A 23,452-nucleotide genomic window follows, 5' to 3' on the forward strand; every position below is an offset into this window, starting at 1 on the left:
AAACTTCCACAGAGCTAGGCAGAAGGCAAGTATTGTGAGGGGGGAGGTCAGTTGTGTCCTGCCTTCCCCCTAGCCCCTCCAAAAATGGTTGTGTGAACAACCTTACTGCCTGCTTTCAAAAGCTGTAAGAAAACAAGAGCCCCAAAGTGGCTAACACATTTGTTGTAGCGTGATCTTGCATAGGCAACTGATGAAGCAGGTTCTTGTCTGTGAAAACTCATGACAATCAATGTGCTTGTTTTTAAGGTGCCCCACTGTTTTCCGTGCAGCACACCGAACACAATTCTTCTTCTAGAATATATCCTTAAGGGTTTTTTTTTACTATTGCATATTCTGTGGTTTCATAATTGCAGAAGAAATGGTTAAACAGAAGAGGGCCAAAGGCCTCTCTAGCATATCCTGTCACACAGGAGTTTCTTTTTAGAATGTGAGCCCTTTGGGGACAGGGTCCCACCTTTTTGTTTGTTATTTCTCTGTGTAAACCGCCCTGAGCCATTTTTGGAAGGGCGGTATAGAAATTGAATTATTATTATTATTATTATTATTATTATTAAGAATTATGGCTCTATCCCAATTGACAAGGTTGTCTCTTTCTTCCATCTAAATATAATATGTGGAAATTTACTGCACTAGATCTTAATAGGTTTAGGGTCATATAACTTGCCATTTATCATAACTCTAGAAGCACGCCTATTTTTTTTGTTAATGCAGATCTGGGGGTGGGGGAAGGAACATGACATACCTCCTAGGCCATTAACACAGCTTTGATAAGAGAGCGACCATTAACAGTTTCTGTGGTGACCAACTTGAAGCATAAACCCTTCATCCAGGGATGGGAATTTTCCCCCATATAGAGCTCTGAATGCTGGCAGGAAAATTCTTGTTCTTACTTGGCTTTTCATAAAAAAAACAAAGATAGTTCCCCCAACTCTGAAGACTTACGTAAGGTTAAACTTGAAGTTAAACTGCCAGGTGTTGATTCCAGCAGGATATTCTCCTTTCTCATTTGTGAAGGTCAGGCCCAGCTGGATAATTTTCAGGAGGTCAACATTGCACCTGAGCAGTTGATACTGATAGTCTATTGAGCTGCGAAATTCACCGATTGGTCGAACAACCACCCCTGGAAACTCTGTGTCCTAGGAAAGAAGGAAAGGAAACTTTCACTACAGAAAGCCTAACCAACGGTTTGTAGGCAAAGGTTAAACTTCACTGCTATGCCAGAAGAATATTTCAAAAGCTGATGAGCTAACAGCAGGCTTCAGCTCACAGGTTCTCCTCACCACACACTATGAAGAGATGAGCAAGTTATCAGCACCACAAAACATGCATCCAGAAATCTGTATTTGCCTGCTTCCTCACATAAACATATGAGAATGATATGCTAAGACAAGCCTAAGGGCAATTCATAGCCCCATCGCCATTTATGGCCCTTTCCCAATACACTGTAGGAAAATCTGAACATCCCAGTCAGAAATGGGATGGAATACAGCTGGATTACATCTGCTTTGCTCCTCCTCTCCCTGAATTCAAAGGACACGATGGACTCTGTGCTAGTTCATCAAGTCAAACAGCTACACTGAAAAGCCCACCTCATAGACGGATTACCTCAGAGGCAACAGAGGCAACTGCCTATGGCAGCAAATTCTAGATAGCAGCAGATCTTGGGGTGGGGAAAAGTTTATTCTTTCTTTTTAAATGTTTAAAACTGCCGCCACTGGTGATGGTGGCAAGAGATCCGCCCCACTGCCACAGCAAGGAGGATAGGGATGGTGAGGATGAAGGGCCCCCCCCATTTACTTCTAAACGCCGCCACGGCGGGGCAGCCAGTGAAGAAGGCTGCTCAGTGGCTGCTGCCTGTAGGGAGCACAGGGGGATGAGAGGCAAGTCCCCCTTTTTCATTAAAATTCTACCCACTGCCTGTGCGGCAGAATGGAGAGGATTAAAGCGGGGAATGGGAAGGAGGATTGCAGTGGGGGAGGAAGTTCCCCTGCCGTTTTACCTTAAAGCAGCTTCCGCTGCATGGACAAACTCATGAACAGCCAGGGAAAGCTCCTTCCAGCTCCCCTCCTCCCTCCCAAATGAGTGCATGCCCTGTCTCCGAAGCAGGTGTCTTCTCCCGGTGATGTTGACATGGAGAAATTATTTTGGTGTCATCAGCATACTGATAACACCCTGCACCAAATCTCCTGATGATCTCTCCCAGTGGCTTCATGTAGATGTTAAAAAGCACTGAACACAGTATGGAGCCCTGGGAGACGCCATATAAAAGCTCAGATTCTGAAGAGCAAAAGTCTCCTAGGAACACCATCTGGAATCTGCCTGAGAGGTAGGAGCAGAACCACTGCAAAGCAGTGCCTCCCACCCCAACCCCCTCAGATGCTCTAGAAGGATAGTATCGAAAGCCACCAAGAGAGCCAGAAGAACCAACAAAGTCACACTCCCTCTGTCAATTCCTAATTGGAGATTATCCATCAGGTTGACCAAGGCAGTCTCCACCCGACAACCCGCCAAGAAGCCAATTTGAAGTAGGTCTAGATAATAAGTTTCCTCCAAGACTGTCTGGAGCTGGGAGGCCAACACCCTCTTAATTACCTTGCCCAGTCATGGAAGGTTGGAGACAGGCCTACAGTTGCTTAACTCTGAGGGAATCCAAGGCAGGCTTCTTCAAAAGAGATCTAATGATTGCCTCCTTAAAACAAGGAGGCATCCTGTCCTCTCTCAGAGAAGAATTTATGATCTCTACCAGGCCTTCTACAACAAACCCTCTGCCAGATAATTTAAGCCATGACGCACAAGGGTCAAGAGAACAGGTGGTAGGCCACACTGTTCCAAGCAGCTTGTCCACATCCTCAGGAGTCACAGACTGAAACTGATCCAGTCTAAATACATAAGACGAGTTGCTGGACACCTCCATATCAGACACTGCAGTAACTGTGGTGTCTGAGTCTCCATTGGCCCGAATATGAGATATTTTTTCACAAAGAACTCATTTAAAACATCACAGAAATAATAGATGGTTCCAAAATCTGATTCAAGGGAGGAGGGTCGGTGAAGACGCTTAGAAGCAATCATGAATACTGCCATGGTGAGTTTGTGTTCCAGTTCTCCACCAGAACATCAACAGGATCACCGGCAGAGCCAACCCTAAATCCTTCCAAAGCTTCTTGGAATGCTATTGAATCCAATAACCTTCTCGGACGAACCATCCTAATAGCTCTCTCACCCCTGCAAAGGTGGGATGTGGTTGTGAGTCCAACCTTAACCAGATGATGGTCTGTCCATGATAGTGGGGAAATCACAGGAGTCCCCACCCATGGATATCCTCTATAATAAAAGCCCTGTGTGTGATCCCGTGCACCCGTGTCTTTTTCTGCAGTTCTGGGCATGCGCGGAGCGCATGCTCAGAACTGCCAAAAAAGATACGGCCGCCCAGACACGGGCGGCCATGTTGGAGCAGGAGAAGCGGCGGTCTAGCAGAAGCGGCCGCCGCCAACGGGAGAAGAGTGCTGGCGAGGCGGTGGCAGAGCTGCGGCCTCGGTCAGAGCTGGCGGTGGCCACGGCAGAGTGACTGGCCCTGATGGCGGCGGTGGAGGCTGAAGGTGGCGGGGCAGACTGGGAAGGACTGGGCCCGCTGGCGGCCGCACTCGGGGGGGTGGGGGTGGTCTACTAGCGCCCGTTAATCTAACGGGCTGAAAATTGCTAGTTGGATTATATTAGATCAGACCCACCTATTGGAGCAGTTGCCAGTGAAGCTGTAAAGTCCCTCTTACAAACACATACAGGCACCTCTTCAAATGAGGTTTTTCTATGATCATTTAAAGGGCACATATATCACCATAGGTAAGAAGTGTGCTACTGGAACATGTATCAACTGTACAGATACCTTATGCTTCACATCTATATTTTCTGCATGCTATGTACAAGATCAGTTAATACATGAATCAGAAAATAAAGCCCACAATAAGTCACATACCAAGAAACATTCACTGGTGGGAATGAAAAATATAGCTATGTACAATACACACAATATACACTATCTGTCTGTCTGGAGACACACACACACACACACCTCGATAAGATACTTGCATTTTTAAACTAACATTTGAAAGAGTCAATAAGATATGCAATTATTTAAAAGTGTCCTTGCATACAAGAAACTAGTGCCCTGTCAGAGACAGCTGGGACTCCTGTTAGCTAATAAGTTACGTGGACATATACTAATATGAGTTGGTACATGGAATTAGAGTTGCTCTCTTATCAAAATAAGTAAGCATTTTAGAGAAGCGCTAACTAAATTAAACACCTAACAATGTGGGAGCCAGAGTGGTATAATTGTTGAGTGCTCAACTAGGGCTGGAGAGACCCGAGTTCAAATCCTCATTTGGCCATGAAAATCACTGGGCCAGTCTCCTTTTTCTCAGCCAAACTTACTTCACAGGATTTTTGTAAAGATGAACATAAAACATGTACTGGGCTCTCCCAGGGTGGGGAGGTTTGGTGGCGGGGGGGGGGAGATCAGGATACAAATGTATAAATAAATACATTTGATTAAGTCCTTAAAACCTCTACATAGCAATTATCAGAATTCCTGTAGTCAGAAATTAAGAGATCTCACTACTACCGATCTCAAAATACACAAGATTCTATCTCGTTATCCTATGGATCTAAATTTGCTATGACTCCCACATAGCCTTAGAACAAATGAATGTTTTACTGATTTTGTTTTGGGGGTTTTGCCACTATTAAAGCTCTTTTGGCTAGTAAGCACAAAAGTAAACATGAAGGAACATAACCTTAAGCAAATATCACCCCATTCTATCCAGAATCCATATCTGCATGTATGGAATGTCTCAGAATCCATCTGTATAAAAGTGCTTTATGTGCAAATGAAAGAATGCCCTTCCTTACCAGATCAGACTAAGGTCCATTTAATCCAGCATTCTCTTTCCAACAGCAGCCAGCCAGATGCCTCTGGTGCTCACAAGCAATGCATGAAGTTCATGTGAAAGTCCAATTGTTACTGCAGAATATCCAACTCTATCAATACAGAAGTCTACTAGACTTTTGTGTTTCAGTAGGAGGACTCAATAGGTCAGTGGGGATTATGTGAAAATAATTAGTCACATTGGTATTAAATTTGTAGATCTGAGGTTCAGAAGTCACCCAAGGAAGTAAAGGCAAAGTGTGTCACCAAGTCCTGGTATTGCTTCCTGGTTGTGCTGCAAACCATCCAGGTCAACTAAGGATGAAGACATTCTAAAGTAAAGTAAAGTGCCATCGAGTCGGTGTCAACTCCTGGCGACCACAGAGCCCTGTGGTTTTCTTTGGTAGCATACAGCACGGATTTACCATTGCCATCTCTCACACAGTATGAGATGATGCCTTTCAGCATCTTCCTACCGTATATTGCTGCTGCCCGATATAGGTGTTGAACCAGTAATCTCTGGCTTGCTAGTCAAGTCATTTCCCCGCTGTGCCATTAGGTGGCTTATACCCAAGGAAGTACTTCTGTAAATATCTGTACTACACTCAGGGGGTGGGGGAGGGACTGAAAGAGATACATCTAAAACAACAAACATTTCCTTTTTCACATCTACTGACCAGCTGGAGACACCAGTTTAAACCAGAACCACCCAGCTGGCTACAACAAAATTTTCATATAAAAAAGAAATTGAACATTCAAGTATCTATTTACCATTGCGATGTAGCTGTAGCTAAGAACAATCTCCCGAATTTTCCTCATCTCCTCTTCTAGATTATTTGCCCACACTTCACAGATCACCTGGCTGTTTTCTGCAAGTGCTGCTGGCATCTTGAAGGATTTGCACCACGGTCACAATGGCAAGTAGGAGCTCCAAGATGTCACAGTAAACTACCCTACATGTATGTGTATATATGAAGGAAGAGAGGCATAGTGCTTTATTCCAACATACCTAAAATTAAGTTAACAAGAAAAACATCACATTCCACAACATACTAGACGGGCAACCTAATTCCCAATAAGCTCTAAATAGTACATTTCACTTATACAAATATAGTATTGCTCCAACAAGATTTTTTGCAACATAAAACATGCCCCAAAATTTAAAGTTGAGAGAAAGGCAGCAAAGTATCACTCCCTTGCCCCTTTTTAGATCTCCAGTTCAAATATATGTGTTGTTTGTATGAATGAAGCAGGAACTAAACCACACAGCTGTAATTTAAACTTTTATAACTACATTAGGGGAAGTTTATGAGATGATCATGCATAGCAACTGCCAGCTTTCAAAGATCAAAAATAGTTATTAGAAACAAAAAGCATTTATGTGAGGCAGTTAAACACACATAAATCAATAATTGTGCAACCAAGGAAAATATTTTCAGATCAATATTTTAGTACATGATCTGCTTCAATGTTGACAAAAACTTTATTTTGGTAAATTACAGTACACACACAGTGTACACACGTAGTGGAAACCCACCCACCTTCCCACCCCCGGCATCCAAATCAGCACAGCCAAGTTTTCAAGTTCTATTTTCTACTATATCCTGGTATCGTATAGACAAGGAGATGTACTTTCTTTGGCAGAGTCACCAGGTACATTACTTCCCATCCTATTTCTTAATTAGTTAGTATCCCCATGACAAATGTCAGAACTGTTGACATTCTGTCTGATTAAGAGACATTGATATGGGCAGGAGACAGGAAAAAAAGCTGAAGAGCAGGAATGGTGATGGGAAGTGGGAGTGGGAGATTTTGTTTGTGATTACTTGTTTCTTGTAGATTATGAAGCAGTTTTTTAAAAACAAAGAAACAGCTCTAAAGAGGAAAACTGAATGTGCTCCCAATACCAGTTGGAACAATTCTGAAGTTCAAAATTACTCTTATGTTTTATTCAAGGCCAAAAATATATTTCCAAGTTATAAATGCCATGTAAAGGTATTTTGCAGGCAGAATGAAGGTATGATTCTCTGAAAAACTAGTGGGACAGCTAGTGGATAGTATTGTGCACTTTGGTCTATAAAGCACATGATTTGGCAGGAATGTTGTCAGAAGTGTCATTTTAGAAAATACAGGTGGGCAACCCCAAAATCCAAAATGGTGGCTAAAAATCCAAAATTCAACATGATGTCACATTACATGCTTAAACTCCCCAGAATCATTCAAAGAGTAATAAAGGCCTGAAATTTGGCAGAAATATTGTCAGATATGTGTGGTTTTACAAAGTAAAGGTAGGGACCCAAAAAATCTAATATGGCAGCTAAAAATCCAAAATGCCATTGCAATATTAAATGTTTAAGCTCACCACAATCAATCCAATTTATCAATCCAAGATAAATGACTGAGATCTGGCAGACATGCTGTCAGATGTGTGGTTTTGGAAAGTAACGTTTGGCACCCCAAAATGATATGCATTCCCAGTTATGAACATTCAACTTACAAACAAACTTTTGGAACACAACCCATTTGTAAGTTGGGGACTTCTTGTACTATTACATAGAGTTCTCTCTAAGGGTTTAAGAATCCCTGCTAACTGGGCAAAGAGGGACCTTTTAAAGTGGTGACTCTCTTATATTTACCAGGGGGTGTGCAACTATCTCTATCTAGCCCCAGCACCCCATTCCTCCAGTGGCTGTTGCTGGTATCTCCCTTGTGTTTCTTCAGCAGGGAACCCTATTATAATTGTTGTTGTTGTCCTATGTAAACTGCTTGGAGATTGTTTGCTGCTGTTGAAAAGTAGTATAACTTAGTTTATGCAGAGTTACAACCAATGTTTGATTCAACATTCTTAACAAGCCTTGACAAATCTTCTTTGGATCTAGGAGCCAGTTCCAAAATTTAGGAGCCAGACAATGGGCGCTTGACAAAATTAACAGACTTCGTGACAAGACATTGTGGAGGAGTGTAAACAGGCTTCTTTTTATCCCCTTTATAACTGAAATCCTTAGAACAGGAACAGGGTTGCCTGGGACAAATAAAGATTTTATTAATAACTATATCTCTGAATATTCTAGTCTAGGCACCACAGTTAAATTTCTAGGTGCCATGGCTCCCTGGTTTGTCAAACTCTGCTTTATCAAAACAGACCACCACCACCACACAGGACAATGTAGACATCCTGCATTCTGGACAGCTAGCTGTTCAGCAGCTTTGATTGTTTGCTGAAGCTAATTGCAACAAGGAAGCTATCCCACCGTGGTAGACCCAGAAGCAGAAAAGAAAACCTTTGTGGTTCAAGGCACTCCACCACCTGCCACCAAAGAGAGGATATACAATCTAGGCCAGGAAGCACAGCAGCAGGGTTTCCAAATTCTGCTCTGAACCAGCCTTTAGTCCTGCTTCACAAGCCACTCTGCCCAAAGGTCTCCCTGCTGCCCTCAAACTCAGCAGTAAGAACACTCTCGGACCAGAGACCCTCGCTCGCTGCCTGCCTGCGTCCTGTCCAGCTCTCTCCTTGCCCAGGGAGCCCCGCCTCTCCCGGGATCACCCCACACTGCCTACTTCCAGCCTCCTTCGCCTGCACACCTCCTGCCAGGCTGACTCCAACGCAGCCCGTGGAAATGGCTGCAGCCTGGAGTAAGAAACAGCCGGTCTGGGACTGGGCTCTCCTTCGATCGCTATCAAGGGGGGCAAGAGGGGCACAACAATGCACCTGCCTGCACAGGAGCCCTGGACCGCTTGCAGGGCTGTTGGAAGCCGCCCCTGCCATCCTCGCTATCACTCAGCCATCCCTGGCCCGCTGCACCATGGCGACCATAAATAAGGGCCAATCGCTGAGTCCTTTCTCCTCCCTTCGTCCTAGCGCCAGAAACAGTGGCTGGGCATTTTTAATTTAATTTAATTACTGGTCCTCGCAGGCAGGCAGGCAGCAGTTTGGGGGGGGGGTATTTATTTTGTTTTTCCTCCTTCGACACAGGAGGAACTTGAGCTTCTCCTTGTTTGAGGAAGCAGCACTGGAGCCCACCGTCAAGTCGAGACGGCGACGAAGGCCCGAACCGATGCTCCCACGGTTTCCCGGGAGCAGCTGTCACTTCGGCCACACTAATGGGAAAGACAGAAGCAGGGCTTCAAACATAACCAGGAAATCCGGTTCGCAAACAAAAGAACTGCCCCGCCCCAGGCCCTCGAGACTTCCCGCCCTCTCTCCAGCGTCTCCTCCCGGCCTGGGATCGAAGACTGAAGCCCGGTGGGCCCGCCGTCACCTCACCAAGGGCGCTGAGGAACCGAGCGCCGGGCCGTCCCTCCTGCCGCCGCCGCCGCCGCCTCTTCTCCTTCCTCTTCTGATAGAGACCCTTCTAGCCTACCTCTTCCCCATCACTCGGTGGCTTCGTGTATATTTTTCCCTCTCCTACGCACACGCATGCGCGCTATCCAGCGACAACAGGCAGAAAACATCCGGGTCTCTCTCAGGAATTCTTCCTCTATGCTAATTTCTCAGATACTGGGAAGGGGGGAGCCAGCTGCGCAGGCGCATAAGAGAGGGCGGGGCGGTTACTGACTGAGTTCTAAGAGATACATCTCAAACAACAAATGTTGCTTGTCTTAGCCGAGACTCGAGTTCGTAGAAGCCCCAGAAATCTAAAGAAAGAGAAAGAGCGGAGTGTTACTTGACACAATCTGGGCGGGCGGGTTATTTCTGGGCTTTCGGTGCAGAAACTATTTTTGAATTCTTCTCCCGGGCGGAAATGAGAGGTGCACTGCAGCCCCGTGTTCATATTTCAGGGCAGAGGCGCCGTGGTTGAGCGTTGCTTATCCAGTGTCGTCTTCGGGTTGGTTACAGGTGCTGTCGAGGCTGCTTTAGATTTCCAGCCCCAAATCTCTTGCTTACGAAACACCGTCCAGGTTGCAGCGACGACAGTCAAGGCCATTCTCCTTCAAGGGCTTTCCCAGATCCCCCTCTCCGTCTAAATCCAGCCTTCCACTCCATTGACTTACTTAACTGAGGGCACGTCACAAACTTTTAAATGTTTAAAAATTAAAACAAAAAGAAAAAAACCACACTGTTTAACACTTAATTTCTGTGTTTCTAATCTGAGTTAGAAAGAGTCAGTTATCTTTTGAATCCGGCCTTTATTTGGGAGGACAGGACACGTCACTGCTCGATCACAGCTACGTTGACATCCTGGAATTCTCTGCGGAAATTCGCACATCTGAGCTGGGAAGAAGAAAATTAGAGAAATCGCCCGCGTGTAGCCCTCTAGTTTTTATAAGTCTTTGCCTTTTCATCACCAGGCTTTTTAAAGGTCAGTGACGCTGACGAATCACTACGTCTCTCACGGTTCCAGGGAAGGGAGTCACTAGCAGGCTCCAAGAAGGAAGGAGGGACGCTGAGGAGATTCAGTTCTTTCTGCCCACAAACCCTACTGCAGCAATTCAGGCTACAATCCTGGACACCTTTAAACCCCATTGACCTTAGCCGTTCTTATTTCAGAATAAACGCACAGCAAAACTGACTGTCTGACTGTAAGGGCACACTTGTAGCTTGATCCTGTATATTTTTACTTGGAAATAAATCCCACTGAGGTGATTAGAACTTATTTTCAAATAACTGTGCATGAAATTGCAGGTTTATTTAGAAGCAAGCTCCTTCAAAGCCAGAAATACTTTATTCCAAATAAACAGGATCAGTTTATAAAAGGACTAGCCAAGCATCTATGTTCTCTTTGAGGCTGGTTGTTCCCCGCTCACTCCCTTCTGCCCCATACTCTTGCCTCTCTTCCCCTCCCCTCCCTCCCACCCCACTCTCTCTTGCCCTCCCGCCCCCTCATACCCCTCTCTTTCACCCTCCTGCCCCAGTCTCTCCTTCCCTCCCTCCCTCTCCCCCTGCTCCTCTCTCCTGCCCCCCCACGCTCTCTTGCCCTTCCCTGCTCTCTTGCCCTCCCCTCTCCCCCCGCTCTCTTGCCCTCCCTCCTTCCCCACTCTCTCACCCTTCCTCCTTCCCCACTCTCTCTTCCCCCTTCCCTCCTCCCCATTTTACTCTCCTTACCGGGCGGCCAAAAAGGGTACCACCACCACCACTCCTCCTCCTGGGCGGCGAACAGGGAAGTCCCGCCGCCCGGTTCCCTCTCACCCCAGCATCCCACAGTGCTTGGTTTCGGCAGCTGGTTCTGCCGCCTCCTGGCCGAGAGCATACAAAGTGCTGGTTATTACCTTTAAAGCTTGGGTCTGGGCTACCTTAGAGAGCGCCTACTTCTGTATGATCCCCACACGTTGAGGTCATCTGGAGAGGTCTGTCTCAAGTATGTCTGGTGGCGACTCAGAGCCAGGTCTTCTCTGTAGCTACTCCTGGCCTATGGAATGCACTCTTGGCAGATGTCCGCAGTTTAGGCTCGCTGTTGGCCTTTAAGAGAGCTCTAAAAACTTATTTGTTTGTCCTCGCCTTCCAAGGTTTATATATATATATGTGTGTGTGTGTGTGTGTGTGTATTTGGTATCTTAATTGGTTTTGAATTGTTTTAAAATTATTTTTACATTGTTCTAAGCAGTGTTTTTTAAATTTTATTTGTTTTTATGTCTTTTAAAACTTGTTGTGCACCACCCAGAGCCTTTGGAAGGGGGTGGTGTATAAATGTAATAAGCAAACAAACAAAAGCATGCTAATCTATATATTTATTTCTCCTGGGTGTGCCTTCGAATCTGCATCCCGGCACCCAGCCTGATTGGCTGGGCGGAGGAGGCGCCTGATTGGCTGGTGCACCCAGGAGAATTGGCCAGCGGCGGGCCCGGGCGCAGAGGCAACACTCGGCCCGGCAGCCTGCGACCGTCCCTGCCCGGAGACTGGGGCAGAAGGTGGGCGTGGGGGGAGAGGTAGTCGGCCCCAGAGGCTGGCAAGCGGCGGCAGTGGGCCTGGCAGGCCGCAGAGTCGGCACTTGCTGTGGCGGGCCCGGCTGCAAAGGCGGCACTCGGCCCGGCAGCGGGCCAGGAAGATCTAACTCATCCCTCAAATTCCAATCCCCCACAATGAGCACCTCCATCTTGCTTGGATTCAGCTTCAATTTGTTATCCCTCATCCAGCCCATTTCTGCCTGTAGGACCGTAGTATTCATTAGGGAGTGAATGCCATGATGATGATAAGGAGAAATAGATTTGGGTGTCATCAGCATACTGATAACACCCTGCACCAAATCTCCTGATGACCTCACCCAGCGGTTTCATGTACATGTTAAAAAGCATTGGTGACAGAATGCAGCCCTGAGGGACTCCATATAATAGCTCCCATTTTGAAGAGCAACCATCCCCAAGCTCCACCATCTGGAATCTGCCTGAGAGATATAAATGGAACCACTGCAAAACAGTGCCTCCTATCCCTAACTCCCCAAGGTGATCCAGAAGGACACCATGGTTGATGGTATCGAACACCGCCAAGAGATCCAAGAGAACCAGCAGAGTCACACTCCCTCTGTCGGTTCCCTGGTAAAGGTCATCCATCAGACAGACCAAGGCAGACTCAACCCCATAGCCTGCTCTAAAGCCAGTTTGAAATGGGTCTAGATAATCAGTTTCCCCCAAAACTACCTGGAGCTGGTTAGCCACCACTCTCAATCAACTTGCCCAACCATGGGAGATTGGAGACCGGCCTATAACTATCCATCACTGAGGGATCTAGGGGAGACTTCTTAAGAAGTGGTCTAATCATTGCCTCCTTCAAACAAGGAGGCATCTCACCCTCCCTCAGCGATGAGTTAATGATATTAACTAGGCCATCTCCAACAATTTCCCTGCTAGATAAAAGCAGCCAAGTCAGGCAAGGATCCAGAGAACAAGTGGTAGGCCCCAAGCATCTTGTCCTCGTTCTCAGGCATCACAGACTGAAACTGATCCGATCTAATACTGCAAGAGGGATTGCTGGATACCACCCTAATAGAGACTGCAAAAGCAGTGGAGTCCAAGTTGGCCTGAATACAAGAGATTTTGTCTGCCAAGGACTAATCTAAGCTTATGCAACTAAAACTGAAACTAAATCCCATCAGTTCAAGGAGGATCACTCCCAAAAATATGTGCATAGGATAGCCCAGCTAGTACTGTGTCTAGCCCAGCTTGGCTAGCTAGGAGACCAGCTCTGACTAGCTGTTAGTTTGCTGCTCTGCTTCTTCGTTCCTTTTTTGAGTGCCTGACAACTCCACCTGTGGACACTAATTTCATCTGCCCCAGCTTGGAGCCACCTGTGAGGGGGTGACTCTGAGTTTTGGGTGCTTATAAGGATGCTTATATATGGTACTTATATATGTCCAAGATACTCTAGAAGATATTCCCAACTTGCAAGAATCTCTAGTACGAGAAGATGAAGTTAGATCATCACCCCAGTCATTACCAAGTCAGAATGCTACAGTAATGATTGGAATAGCTACAGAAGAAGAATCAGTCAAGGCTCTAACCAAACTATTGCTCTAACCAAACTATTGGAGAACAACACAGTGGCCAACAGATTGGAAGAGGTCAGATTGGAGAGCCGGCGTGGTGTAGTGGTTAGAGTGCTGGACTAGGACTGGGGAGACCCGAGTTCAAATCCCCATTCAGCCATGAAACTAGCTGGGTGACTCTGGGCCAGTCACTTCTCTCTCAGCCTAACCTACTTCACAGGGTTGTTGTGAGGAGAAACTCAAGTATGGAGGAAGAGTGGGATATAAATAAATAAATAAATAAAATACCCATACCAAAGAAAGGAGACTTAACAGATTGCACAAACCATCACATAATATCCTTAATTTAATATGCTAGCAAAATAATGCCCAGGATCATTCAACACAGATTAGAGCCCTATGTGGAAAGGGAAATGTTGGATGTTCAAGCTGGTTTCAGAAAAGGCCAAGGAACAACAGACATCATTGCTGATGCACCTGGATAATTGGGAAAGCCAAAGAATACCAAAAAGAAGTCAATATGTGCTTTATTGACTACAGAAAAGTCTTTGATTGCGTCAGCCATGTCAAGCTGTGGAATATCCTTACGAAAATGGGTGTTCCAGAACATCTTATTATTCTCATGAGAAACCTATAAACAGGACAGGAAGCCGCAGTCCAGATGGAACATGGTGAAACAGACTGGTTCCAGATAGACAAAGGAGTAAGACAAGGCTGTATACTTTCTCCTTCTTTATTCAATTTATATGCTGAACTGAGAGAAGCTGGATTGGAAGAAGATGAGCATGGTTTTAAAGTTGGAGAAAGAAACATCAATAACCTACGCTACGCTGATGACACCACTCTGATAGCTGAATGTGGATGATCTGCAAGCTCTAGTAATGAAGGTCAAGGAGCACAGTGAAAAAATTGGACTACAATAAAGTGTAAAGAAGACTAAAGTGTAAAGAAGACTAAACAAATGACGACGAGTACAGCAACCAGCCTCAGAATTGACAATGAAGACATTGAAGTGGTGTATAGCTTCTGCCTTTTAGGATCGACCATCAACCGTAAAGGATCCAGCAGTCAAGAAATACTCCACAGACTAGCACTTGGTAGGGTTGCAACTAAGGCCTTGGAAAGGATATTTGGATGCCGTGATGTGTCTATACCTACAAAGATTAGAATCGTTTGGACAATGGTTTTCCCCATGACACTATAGATGGGAAAGCTGGACTTTTAAGAAGCAAGACAGAAAAAGCATTGACGTTTTGGAACTTTGGTGCTGGAGAAGACTTTTGAGGATACCACGGACAGCCAGGAAAACAAACAAATGGATCATAGAACAAATCAGTTTTCACTTGAGGTACAAATGACCAGGCTCTAACTATCATACTTCGAATTATGTGAAAACCCAGCTCCCTTGAGAAGTCCATAATGCTGGGAAAAGTTGAAGGAAAGAGAAGAAGAGGATGACCAGCAGCAAGGTGGATGGATTCGATTACAACAGCAATGAATGCACCACTGAGAGACCTAAAAGGCCAAGTTGAAGACATATAATCCTGGAAATAATCTATCTATGGGTGTTGTTAGGAGTCGACACAGACTTGATGGCACTTAATCAATCTATCCATCAAAAGACCCCATGCAAGGGCGTTGCATAGTGGTAATTAATTATCTTTGTGACAAGAAATGATAATCTCCTTTCCTCATTATTGTCCAATCCATAGGTCAGGAAGCAAGCACTTGGAGTTAAGCCAGTTCCATTCCATTTAAAACTTTACAGCCCAATATTATGCATGTTAACTCAGAGATAAGGCTGCAGTGGTTATTTACCTAGATTAAAAACCTTTAGCTCGGCAAAAATCTGCCCCTGATTAATCAAGCAACACATTTTAAAACAAGTTTTACTTTTAATAGAAGTAGTTTCTTAGAAGAGGTATTCTTCCCTATGCCCCATCAAACTTCTTTAACAGATATCTATTAATAGATTATGGGTGCAATCCTATGCATGCTTGCCTGGGTCACTGAACAGCTGGAATTACTTCTGAATAAATATGGGTTGCACTGCACAAGTCAAATAGTTAATAATCAGGTGGCATCACTGTTCAGTATGCTGCTCTCATGTAAATGTTCATAGGATTTCAGTTTTTACTGCAATTTTGCAATTAATTTAACCACAGTTAAGATGTGTTTAGTAGCACTATAGCAGCTGCAGCATGAACACTGAGCATCCTATGCATGGGGATTCGATTCCCCACTGGTATATACTGCAACACTATCAGAAGCTGAAATCGCTGGCTCAAGAGCCAAGAAGTTGCTACATGAGTTCTACACACCCTGTAACACATTCTCCCTTCTGATTCTGTGGCACTTAGCAAAGTTTGGGTGATGGCAATTTTTGTATCCTCAAAAGTCTTCTCCAGCACCAAAGTTCAAAAGCCTCAATGCTTTTGCTATCTTGCTTCTTCAAGGTCCAGCTTTCGCATCCATAGAGTGGAATAAAGCACATATTGACTTCTTTTTGGTATTCTTTGGCGTTCCCAATTATCCAGCGTGCATCAGCAATGATGTCTGTTGTTCCTCGGCCTTTTCTGAAACCAGCTTTCTATTTCCACATAGGGCTTTAATCTGCGTGGGATGATCCTGAGCATTATTTTGCTAGCATGTTAAATTAAGGATATTGTGCAATGGTTTGCGCAATCTGTTAAGTCTCCTTTCTTTGGTAGGGGTATGTAGAGTGACCTCTTCCAATCTGTTGGCCACTGTGCCATTCTCCAAATTTGCTGGCATAGTTTGGTTAGAGCCTTGACTGATTCTTCTTCTGTTGCCTGCCATATTTCTGTAACTATTCCATCAATTCCTGTAGCCTTCCAACTTAGTAATGACCGGAGTGCTGATCTAACTTCCCGTACTAGATGATCTTGCAAGTAGGGAATATCTTCTAGATTATCTTGGATGTTGATGTCACTGATGTACAGATTTTCAGTATACTCCTTCCATCTCTGTTTATTCTTCCCTGAATCAATTACTATAAATCCTTTGGCATCCCTTAACATACCAATTTGCGGTTGGAACCTCCTTCTGAGTTCAGAGATCTTTTGGTCACTGACTGCATTGTACCCAAGTACTGTCATTCCTATATCCTTCCTGACTATGAAAACACTATCCCTTCTTTGTTTTTCATGTCCTGAATAGTAAACAGTATGGTTTTCTGACTCAAAGTGTCCTATTCCAGTCTGTTTTAATTCACTGATGCCCAAGATGTCAATCTATAGTTGATTCATATCATCTTTCACTGTGCTGAGCTTTCTCATATTTATGTTTCTTACATTCCACATTCCCATTTTAATTCTGTCTTTGCAGCTTTGGATTTTCTTTTCCTGCATGGCAACACCAGCCGGTAGACATCCAAAAGCCTTTAATCTAACCATGTCATAAACACCATTGGTACTCTGAGAGATCCTCAGCTCTTCCTCAGTAGTATGTTGAGTACCATCCAACCTTAGGGGCCCATCATCCGGCACTACATCGATAATCATTCCATTTTGTCAATCCATGTCGTTTTCTTGGTAAAATACAGGAGTGGTTTACCATTGCCTTCTCCCGCACAGTGTGAAATGATGCTTTTGTTGTTGCCACTGAAGTGATTGTCTGCCTCCAGCACCTTCCTTTATTGCTGCTGGCCAATATAGGTGCCTGCTTGCTTTAGCTGGGCAGCTGGGGTGACCCTTCTGGGAGTATACCTTTCAGCGTGTTTCACTCATCCCTCCCAGGAACAGACACACTCCCCTGCCACAATGAGGCAGCATAGCAGGACTTGGTGGGGTGGGGGGGAGGTGCATGGGCCCTACTACAGCAAAATTCAAATTATACAAATTCACTTGTTATATATTAGTCCTTGACTGGTTCAATGTCAATAAGTTTATCTGTGATGATTAGATTTTGTGACTGGGAAACGAAACCCATTTTATATCAGACATCAGATACTACCAGATTTCCAGTATTCCATTATTACCTTAACCAAATAATATATTTTTAAGACTAAATAACAGCAATGTATACAACCCCCCCTGTGTCAGCAAATTATGCTCTGGAGATGGGAACATTGCTACTGGGCCAGGGCTTCAAGCCATAAGCAGTTCTTCCAGAATCTACTGTATAAACATTAACTTAGCATGATGACTCCTCAACAGTCTGATAAGACGGTTATGGTATATATGTACTGGGGTTAATATGAGTTATAATACTGTATGCATAATCACTGGTGCATAAACACCTGAAAGTGTGAAGAATGTGCAGACATTATCAACTGAGTATGTCACACATCACCCAGTTGTATGATTACATTTTCAGGAATATCAACTATGGTTCAAGATCAAAATTTAATGCATCAGTCTATTTTTTTTAAGTAGGTGAAAAGGCCATTCCACCATCTCTAGAGCCTTCTACCATGGGCCACTACTTTTCTGAGACTGTTGCTCCCAGTCATGTCTGCCAAATTTCCTTATGATCTTGGACATCTGAGACTGAGGCACTGGCAGCAAGTAGGAAAGATATGAAAAACTATGACAAAGTGACGAGATGAGGCAGAGAACCTAACGTGCTACTATTGTCTGCCAGTTGAAGAACAGGTTGGATAGCGAGGCAGTAACTTTTCCTAAGTCATCCCTTGACTACTGCACTCACAAAGTCTCTCCAGAAATATGAATCTTATGCATTTCTCCTTTGGTATCTAGATTCTCTCAGCCCGTGCTAAACTGTAGTATGCCATGCTCTTTGTGGTATTTTACATAGAGGAAAACACTGAAGGTCTTTTTCCAGAGCAAGCAGTGGCAAGCACTGAACAAAAACTTGACCTAGTCAGCCCTGAACAGGAGTGTCCTGATCGGCCAATGATTCAGTGACTTTGGTACTTACACAAAAACCTAGCATCACCTAGATAGCAGCACCACCTCTTTCTCCACATACATTCTGCTGCATCAGAAAAAAGAAGGAATTGTGTTTAATTTGAAAGCTTATCAAGTAGCTTTCTTCTAAAATATCAGATAACATGGCAACCTACAAAAAACAAGGAAACCAGTCCACAATACATACAATGGTCCACAATACAAGAATATTTGATTTGATGCTTTAGAGAGAAAAACTGAGAAAGAATAGATAAGATGGGAGGGTTTGAGATCCATGTAGGGGGCTCCTACCTAGATCTCTAACCTTCTCATCTTTTCTGTCCTTTCTTGATTTCTTCTAAGGCAGCAATTATTACATTTTGTTGTATCATGGAGTATATTCTAGCCCTCCTAGTATCTCCTACTAGGAGCTCTTGTGAAATCATTTTGTCAATGAGGATCTCGAGCATAGGGTTCCTGTCTCTCCAAGCAAATGGGTTGCTTGTGCATTGTCTCATAACAGCAGCTTATCTCGGAGCTGTGCATCTGGCTACACATGACTAAAGCTTTCCTGTTTACTTAGGACCCAACACATTGCTTATTAGTTTTTTAAAAATGTATTTCTTCAGGATCATGTATCATTGTAATATCTACCAACACAAGCAGTCATTCATTGATGAAAGTTTTGCCAGCACCAGTAATGGCTGAACTGTAACTTCATGGATGACATTTGTGAAATGAGATGAGTGAGCTGCTTGCTTTGAGATTCACCCCCTCCTGCCTTGCCAGCAGCTGTGATAAATTTCACCTGCATCAGCAATGACAAAAACAGAAGGCGCAGAAAACAGGGACCGTACTTTGGACTGCTGGGGACACAAAGAACTTCCCAATGCTGTAATCTGTAAGCAAAGACGGGAAGGTAAAGAACAGGTGAGCAGGAAATTGAATAATGAGAGCACAATTAAAATAGCTGTTTTGCCTTAATGATTTCTTATATTAATTTTAGGGATGAAAGCTGCATGTTCTTGAAATAAAACCTAGAATATTCTGCTACAGGATATTCTATTTCAGTGCAACTTTTCTAGTGAAAGAGTGGTTACTGTGGTCTTGTTAAGTAGTAAATGATATTATACTATCCTGTGCCAGTTCCAGTGAAGACTCACTTAAATTAAGACACATACTTTTAAGTAATCTTGTCTGGTTTATTATTGGGATGCATGTAACTTTTCTGAATATCTAGTTGGCTCTCACTATGTTTTTCTCACCCTGGGAAACCACAGGGTGCAATGAATTTGGGAGTAATAATTATCTCTGTTGCATGTTCCCTATTTTAAGAAAGTATTATTATCTTGAGACATTCACTATTGGGATATGGCCAGTATCCCCAGCAGAGGCAGAGTGAACATATTTTATTTTATTTTATTTTATTTTATTTTATCACATTTGTACACTGCCCCAAACTTTTGTCTCTGGGCGGTCAACAATAGCATAAAACAAGTTAAAATATATACAAAAACTTAAAACAATTTAACAGTTTAAAAATCATCCACAAATTAAAAACTTAAAGTTTTAAAGAACTGAAAAAGCTTGGATGAAGAGGTGGGTTTTCAAATGCTTTCTAAAAATTGTCAGAGGTGGCTCTCCAGAACTGTTTGTCTTATTAACCCACAGAAAAAAGTCTGGACACAATTATTCAGTTAATATAAAAGTACTTTATTGTGCTTACCCCTGGTCAAGATGAATACAATTCTTTTTTGCTAGCTGAGGTGACCAGGCCTTGGGGAGTTAGTGCAGAGCTTTCTCTGCAGAACTGGCAACACCTCATACTCATTTCCCCTTCAGATATTTTACCCTTGACCTTTCCTTGTTTCTTGGAATATTGATTGACTATAACCTTTATTTCTTGACCATTCATATCACCTGATATGTGTATGTCAATTGTGGGTTTCTGCTTTCTGTACCCATGCAGAGAATATCCATTGATGTAGATTAATATCGCTTTTGCAAAGGGCTATATGTTTCCTTAACAAACTTATTTTGACACTATCAGTGGGATAACTGAAAGTTCAGGGCTGAGTTAGAAGTTATGACCTTAGACCTTTCCCTAGAAGATGAGCTTAATCAGGACCATGAAACTTGACCCCGTGTGGCAAATGGAACCACAGTTGCAGAAAATAAGACTGACCTTTTGCAGACATCTGAAATCGGAGGTAATACTGCTCTTAAAGTTCAGTTGCTATGCTCAAACCAAGCTAACATATCACCTATGTGTGCTATTATTAATACTAATAATATGCTCTGTTGATACTAAATATTTCATCTACTAATAGATTGTACACTATACATCAGAATTTCTAACAGTTGTGAGTTACAAGCTCCACTCAGAAGAAAAGAAGGCATAGCTCCCAATGATGTGTTTCGCCTCAGTGAGAATGATTTCTGTGTAACTAGGATGCATCATCTTATATTAAAAGAAGTTGATACAAAGCAAGAGTTTATATGTTAGGCATTGCCAGGCTCAGACTAGGAGTCCTGTGGATTAGAGACTAGCTTCCTTACCACTAAGGATGCTGGTCTGAAGAGAAAATTACAAATAATTCCATCTAGATCATTCACTATGCAGTCAATCACCCTCTTGGCTTGGAAAGCCAGATGATGTCAAGGGACCAATCTGGCACCTCCAAATAATAAAAAGCACACAGAGTTGTTGTCTTCCCTCAGTCTAGATAACTTGCTGCTGTACCAGTCTATAGAAGGAAGGGAAATTAGATTAGCTGGGTCTGTATTACATCCTATTGCAGGACTCATTTCCCTACCAGGGGGAAATACACACACACTTTTCAGAAATAGCTGCTTTCCAACTGCAGCAGAGAGGAAGGTGAAGCAGTGGCTATCCCCAGAGCCATTTTTATTGGGTTGAGTCTGCTGGGAAAACTGCTGTCAAAGGGCTATAATGTTTTCCTTAAATTCAGCTCTACAGAGCTGGAAAGTAGGCTTGAGCCCGAAACATTTTGGAGGCCATTATAGAGGCCTCCAAAACATTTCAGCTACCGGGGCCATTTCAGTGTTCCGGAGGCAGCGGGGGTGTTCCCTTAAGTACCGGGCATGCATGCGCCTGTCACATGCACGTGCGTGCATGGCAGACAGGCGCACGTGCACACGCAATGGGCACATGCATGCCCGGTACTTCCAGCCGATGATGGCAACGGGGCAGCAGGGAAGAATGCTGCCACCCCAAGGGACTTTAAAACAATGGTGCGCCGGCAGGGGAAATGCGGTGGGAGGGGTGAGTGCACCCTCTCCCGCCCTTAAGAGAACACCCCTGCCACCTCCGGAACAGTTCTGGCCACATCCCTACTGGAAAGTGAGAGTTGGGTGCAAGAGAAGGAGTGTAAATGGGTGGGGGGAGATCTCCTATTGTTCATCATCCACAAACGTCGTCTGTTTGTCAACACATCTATTGTACAAGCTGGACAAATGGATGGGCCTTTTCCAGAGCTAATTTTTCTAAAAATTAATGTTTGGATGTTTTCAGCTATGAATACAATAAATAGTCTAAAAGAAAGATCAGCAATAGGTCCTGATGGCCAGCAGTCATTAAAAAGTAGCCTTTAACTTGATTTGTTTGGAGCCCAAAATGGCTCAGGGATCCAAAGTTCTTGGATCCAAGGAACCGTGAGCAGAAGGAGAAGCTGTACTGGAACAAAAAGCAGAGTCTCTGTGCGCACATATACCCTTGATAACATAGCTGCTGCATGATGCCTAGATCCTGCCCCTAGCATTATCAATAGCTATTGATTCTACTGGACTGGCAGGCAGAAGTCCTTGTGTAGTAAAATAGTGTTGCACATACAGTTGCCATGTCCCCCAATTTTCTGGGTAGTACCCGGATTTTAAGTATGTCACCTGGATTGCTTAGTCCACCCAGATTCCCCTGGATTACAGCTTTAATTTACACACACACACACACACACACACACACACACACACACACACACACACATTGAGTGGCACAATGGGATGAAAGTTTCCAAATGTTTGTAAAATGACCGGAGATGAATTTTTACTCATCACTAGTGATATCACAGATGCTGTTCAATAAGTGCCCTTGACACTGGTACAGTCATATTCTACATAGCACTCAGAATCACAATTGAAGTGTTGGAAATCTGGGGAAACTGCATTTTCAACAACATAGTGCAGTTTGAACACTGGGGAAAGGTAGAATCCTTGCAACCCAAATGTTTCCTTGAGGAAATATGCCTTCAGCAAAAGAATGACAAATGGGATTGTTGCACAGGGACAATTAACAGGTAGGGTCTCTAGAATGTTTAACGGGTAGGGTCTCTAGAATGTTGGGTGGGGTTTGGGGGAGCAAAGATACTACTGCAGGCCCAACACCACCAGAAGATGTTCTGATAAAAAGAGCAGGGCAGAATGCAATGGGTATTGATTAGGTGAATGAGTAAAGAGAAGTAAGTGGAAAGAGTTTGTTATAATCCCAATCTATTAATCCCTGCTAGTGGAGGCTGGGGGGGAAGTGCTCAGTCAAACTGTCCCTGAAGATTATTCATCTCTGACATTTGCTTTGACAGCTTAATGAAGGGGCAAAGTGACCTCTCTGAAGAAAAGAGCACTTTAAATATCCAAAATGCTTTGCTAAATAAGCACACTGATCTTCTTGTAGCAAACAGTGTTGCTAATATCTGAAAGATAACATGGGTATATTATCATGGAACTTAATAATGCAGTGCGAGTTTATTGAGGCTATAAGATGAGCAAAGGGACTTTGGAAGAATGGAGAAAACTTACTCCATATAGCCTTAATCAAAAGTACAGAGAACTGAAGAAATCCTTGTCCAAAATGTTATGTGTGCTGTGAAGCCCATTTGCCTTACAGTTTAGGAAAAAGTCTATTGTGGGGTAGAAATGAAGCTCCATCCTGTACAGATTTATATATTACGTCTATGAAGGATGTTGTTGTTCAGCAGGAAGACCAGGGAGGCTTAAATTTTCCCTTGCCTTTCCCATCCCTTTTGTTTCCGTCAGGTTTGTCATGAATCCTTAATCTGAAATATAGGTGTGTCTAATGAATATCTTTCAGAATCCTTGCTATGTATCCTGAAAGTATATTAAAATATCAGAAAGTGATGTTTTCTAAGTTAGTAACATGGACCGATATCCAGACTAAGGAAGTGCTGGTGCTGCTAGTGGTGAACTAGTGTTATGATGGCTGGGTG

The 23,452-nt window shown here is 43.8% G+C and overlaps 2 protein-coding genes across 11 annotated transcripts in view; one reads left to right on the forward strand and one right to left on the reverse strand.

Moving 5' to 3' along the window:
• CNOT8 (CCR4-NOT transcription complex subunit 8) overlaps positions 1-10,002 on the reverse strand; it is a 28,984-nt gene extending 18,982 nt beyond the window's left edge. The window contains exons 1-3 of one of the 7 annotated variants that reach the window (XM_053291180.1): positions 9,589-10,002; positions 5,696-5,877; positions 943-1,136 (exon numbers count right to left, since the gene is read on the reverse strand). In XM_053291180.1, the coding sequence (XP_053147155.1) occupies positions 943-1,136; positions 5,696-5,812 (311 nt within the window). In that variant the 5' untranslated portion in view covers positions 5,813-5,877; positions 9,589-10,002. Of the gene's footprint in view, positions 1-942; positions 1,137-5,695; positions 5,878-7,560; positions 7,581-8,945; positions 9,124-9,188; positions 9,484-9,588 lie in introns of those variants that run through there. The other 6 variants (XM_053291181.1, XM_053291177.1, XM_053291176.1 and 3 more) reach the window with 6 other exon arrangements.
• Positions 10,003-19,011: 9,009 nt separating this feature from the next.
• Positions 19,012-23,452, forward strand: part of FAXDC2 (fatty acid hydroxylase domain containing 2) — a 38,811-nt gene continuing 34,370 nt past the window's right edge. The window contains exons 1-2 of one of the 4 annotated variants that reach the window (XM_053293107.1): positions 19,049-19,142; positions 20,321-20,422. The gene's annotated coding sequence lies outside the window, so the exon portion shown is untranslated. Of the gene's footprint in view, positions 19,143-20,262; positions 20,423-23,452 lie in introns of all 4 variants that reach the window. The other 3 variants (XM_053293106.1, XM_053293103.1, XM_053293102.1) reach the window with 3 other exon arrangements.

The sequence above is a fragment of the Hemicordylus capensis genome, chromosome 2 (assembly GCF_027244095.1).
Source record: "Hemicordylus capensis ecotype Gifberg chromosome 2, rHemCap1.1.pri, whole genome shotgun sequence".
Taxonomy (NCBI): Eukaryota; Metazoa; Chordata; class Lepidosauria; order Squamata; family Cordylidae; genus Hemicordylus; species Hemicordylus capensis.